Genomic DNA, 4,425 nt, shown 5'->3' on the forward strand with positions numbered 1-4,425 from the left:
TGGAAAAAACGGTGAAATTTTAACAAATTAAATGTAAAGATTATCAGCATTTAACATTTGCTTTCTATGCTGGCATGGGTTAGATGGCTTAGCAGGAGCTAGTAAAGCCAGAAGCCACACCAAGTTTTACTGTCTGTTGTGGTATGCTTTCTACAGTTGGATGCCCTTCCTAATGCCAACCACTTTACAGAATGCATTCTTTTTTTTCTATGTAGTACCAGCACATAAAGCTATCTATGTGGTAACAGTACAGGTGCTTTTCACATGGTGCCAGCACAACAAATGAATATTGTTTATGAGATGTTGACGATTTTAACCAAATAACAATACACATATGAATATGTATGTTCCACTGTGTGGCACCTTGTCTGACAAAAGCCTTGTGACTGGATCTTGCTAAGTGGACGTTCCATCATCTGTATATGCATATGTCAAAGTGCTTGTGCCTCCTTTGACAGCATAAAAATTTTTTGAACTTTCAAGATCAGCTATTCCAAAAAAAGTAATTGTTTCACATTCTCTCAAAAGCTTATAAAATTCTAATGACATCAAAAACATACAATACTCACAGGTAAGAAAAAAAACGTTTCTTAAATGTATAGAATAATTCAAGGGATTGCTTTGGTCAAAGGGTAGAATTCTTGCCATTACTACAGGAGATGTGGGTTCAAACCTCACAGGACGCCTTCAACTTTTTTCTATCCAAAGTATTTTCTAACCCAATATTTTTCATACTGTTGTTTCTAGCCTTATGTGTGCTTCATAATCCATGATTCTCAAAAAGATACATGTATGTGTGTGTGTGTGTGTGTGTGTGTGTGTGTGTGTGTGTGTGTGTGTGTGTGTGTGCACGTGTGTGTGTATAGCCTGAAAACTAAAACTTAATTGGCAATCAGTTACATAATCAGATGCAGTTATGTCCATAAAAGTTGTAGAAATAACTAAACTAAAGTGATTAGTAGTAATTAGCAACAAGCCATTAATGAATGTTTAATTATGCTCCTGGCCATGGAAATACCTTGAAAACATATTTCTAGTGTTGTAGTTCAAAGTAGTCATTATAGAGACAACAGTTTGTATGCTCTAGAGCAATGCTTCCCAAAGTGGGCGATATTTTCCCCTGGGGCAGTGGAAAGTTCCAAGCGGGTGTTGAATGGGGCGATAATGAGGTAGCGATTCATGTAGAAACAACAAAATAATGGGTTCATTAAGTTAAGTTTTATTTGTTAAATACAGCTGCTTTGAATTTGCATCAGAAAGGGGTCTATGTTTGTGATTGCTAGTTGGGGTGGGGGCAGCAGCCTGAAAAAATTTGGGAACCACTGCTCTAGAGGGACAGCAAGCATGATTGTGTGGTTAAGCTGCTCATTGCCCAGCCATGTGATTTCAGGTTCAGTCCCACAGTGCAGCACTTTGGGCAAGTGTCTTTTCCTATAGTTTGGGGCTGAGTGAATTTGAAAAATGGAAACTGTCAGAAACCTGTTTTGTGTGTACATATATATAGCTTTTCTGGGTTTTTTTTTATTTACTTGTTTCAGTCATTAGACTGTGGCCATGCTGGGGCACCACCTTGAAGAATCTTTAGTCAAATGATTCAACCTCAGTACTTATCTTTGTAAGCCTGATAGTTATTCTACTGGTCTCCTTTCTGAAGCCACGAAGTTATGGGGACATAAACACACCAACACCAGTTGATAAGCAGTGGTGGGGGGACAAACATAGATGCAAACACACACATACACACACAACTGTCTTCTTTTCATTTTCTGTCTACCAAACTCACAAGGTTCTGGTCAGTCTGAGGCTGTAGTAGAAGAGACTTGCCCATGGTGCCATGCAGTGGGACTGAACCCGGAACTATGTGGCTGGGAAGTAAATTTCTTACCACACAACCATGCCTCTGTGTGTGTGTGTGTGTGTTTGCATGTGTGGTGTGTGTGTGTTTGTTTGGTGTGTGCAACTGTAGTGTCTCTCTCTCTCTCTCTCTCTTCACACCTCAGAGATTCTATGAAAGCAAAACTAAAATACATTCCAGAATATTTCCATCTGCCAAAGAGATAATAATTCAACAGTCATCAGGTACGCTGTGTTATCAGGGATTATCTTCAGTGATTGAGTAGACTTCCGAGAGGCAAGCAGTTTAATTTAACTAACTACTACTACAACTGGAACATTATCAGAGTAAAACATAAACATGAACACATTCGATATCCCATTGCCAAAAAAATAGATAGAAATTACAAAACTGATATCTTGGCAAAATAAATTTCCTTCACTTCTTTCATCATCATCATCAGCACCATCATTATCTACTATTATCTACATCATCAGCAGCACCACTTTTATCAACATCACCACCACCACCGCATGCTGTACACATTAGCATCCATACATCACCGCCACAACTCCTGTCTTCTTTACCACCATCACCACCACCACCACACTAAGTATTACACTTCTATTCACCATCTGCCAAGACCCTTATATTGTTACCTTGACCTCAACATTAAACATCCTTTTCTCTGCTTCTTACTCATAAATTCATCCCACAATTCACATCAACTCACACTATACACCTCGCTCTAACCCCAGGGTAAAAGGGAAAAGATATTGAGCCCCTTTGGTCATGAATGACCATGGGATTGCACCTAGAAAGTTTCCCTCTGAGACAAGTCCGGGCAAGGTTGTTTATGGAAAACCAGCAGTCACCTATGCATACCGGTCTTCCCTCTCCACGCCACCGATGTTATCCAAGGAAAAGGCAAAGGCCGATACAGCTTGGCACTTGTGATGTCGCAACTCATTTCTACAGCTGAGCGAACTGGAGCAACATGAAATAAAGTGTCTTGCTCAAGAACACAACACGCAGCTTAGTGCAGGAATCGAACTCACTACCTCATGATTGTGAGCCTGATGCTCTAACCAATGAGCCATGCGTCTTCACGCTCTAAACTTACCTGCATTATGTATACCCACACCTCCAAAGAACTAGTACTACATAATCTTGCGGGATCGTTTCGAGCTAGCAAGATTGCAAGGGCACAAAGAAAGCATGAACTACACATGTCCAGAGCCAACTCCTTGTCTTCAGTCCCAACAGGCCACCAGTAACCAGTCTTCTTCACCCATGTCCTTGGTCTTTGTCGACAACAAAATAATAATAATAATCCTTTCTACTAAAGGCACAAGGCCTGATATTTTGGGAGAGGAGACTAGTCGATTACATCGACCCCAGTGTTTCACTGGTATTTAATTTATTCACCCTGAAAGGATGAAAGGCAAAGCCGACCTCAGCAGAATTTGAACTCAGAACGTAGTGGTAGACAAAATACTGCTAAGCATTTCGCCCCGAGTGCTAATGATTCTGCCAGCTCGTCACCTTCTTAATAAAAATAATAATGATAATAATAATAATAACAATGATTTCATGCTTTTGCCACAAGGGCAGTTGATTACATTGATCCCAGTGCGTAACTGGTACTTGTTTAATTGACCCTGAAAGGATTAAAGGCAAAGGTGACCTCGACAGTATTTGAAATCAGAACGTAACGGCAGATAAAATACTTCTAAGCATTTTGCCCTGTGTGCTAACAATTCTGCCACCTCACCAGTTTCTTAATTAATAATAATAATAACAATAATAACTACACAATCCAACAAGGGATTGTCATTATGGTTATTTATCTTGCTAGAAATAGTAACCAAATCTCTCTCAAATCTTACCATACAGCTTATGAACAAAAACGAAGGACACATTGGACAACATAGTCCTAGGTAATCTATATTTGAACAGAAGATGGCTGGAACACTTGATTGCAGGTTCGATGGATCAGGACTGACCAAGCGCAAAATAACAGCCCTCACCACACCATGTCCAAACCTCCGGACAGTAAAACTTATACCAAACCATTACTCACAGTTAAAGTTTTGATTTTTTCCTCGGACGTCTCAATTTTTTTCATTAAGTTTTCTCTAACTTGAGGAATTTCTTGAAGAATAAACCTGTTGGACAGACAAAAGAGAAGAGACTGAGATTAAAAATAATAAAGGAATTGGAACAAAGCTATGAATATAAGCATCATAATCAACATTTTAATGTCAGATTTTCTAAACTAGCATAAGATGGACATCTATATTATTATATTATAATGATATGATAATATTCTTATAATTATTATTATATTATAATATGATAATATTATTATAATTATTATTATATTATAATGATATGATAATATTATTATAATTATTATTATATTATAATGATATGATAATATTATTATAATTATTATTATATTATAATGATATGATAATATTATTATAATTATTATTATATTATAATATGATAATATTATTATAATTATTATTATATTATAATGATATGATAATATTATTATAATTATTATTATATTATAATGATAGAAT

At 37.1% G+C, this 4,425-nt stretch overlaps 1 protein-coding gene across 3 annotated transcripts in view; it reads right to left on the bottom strand.

The window, feature by feature from the left end:
* Nucleotides 1-4,425, bottom strand: part of LOC106880852 (prefoldin subunit 1) — an 18,000-nt gene that overhangs the window by 8,359 nt on the left and 5,216 nt on the right. For all 3 annotated transcript variants that reach the window (XM_052973303.1, XM_052973304.1, XM_014930991.2), the window contains exon 4: nucleotides 3,918-4,002. In XM_052973303.1, coding sequence (XP_052829263.1) covers nucleotides 3,918-4,002 — 85 coding nt within the window. The remainder of the gene's footprint in view (nucleotides 1-3,917; nucleotides 4,003-4,425) is intronic.

The sequence above is a fragment of the Octopus bimaculoides genome, chromosome 15, assembly GCF_001194135.2.
Source record: "Octopus bimaculoides isolate UCB-OBI-ISO-001 chromosome 15, ASM119413v2, whole genome shotgun sequence".
NCBI lineage: Eukaryota > Metazoa > Mollusca > Cephalopoda > Octopoda > Octopodidae > Octopus > Octopus bimaculoides.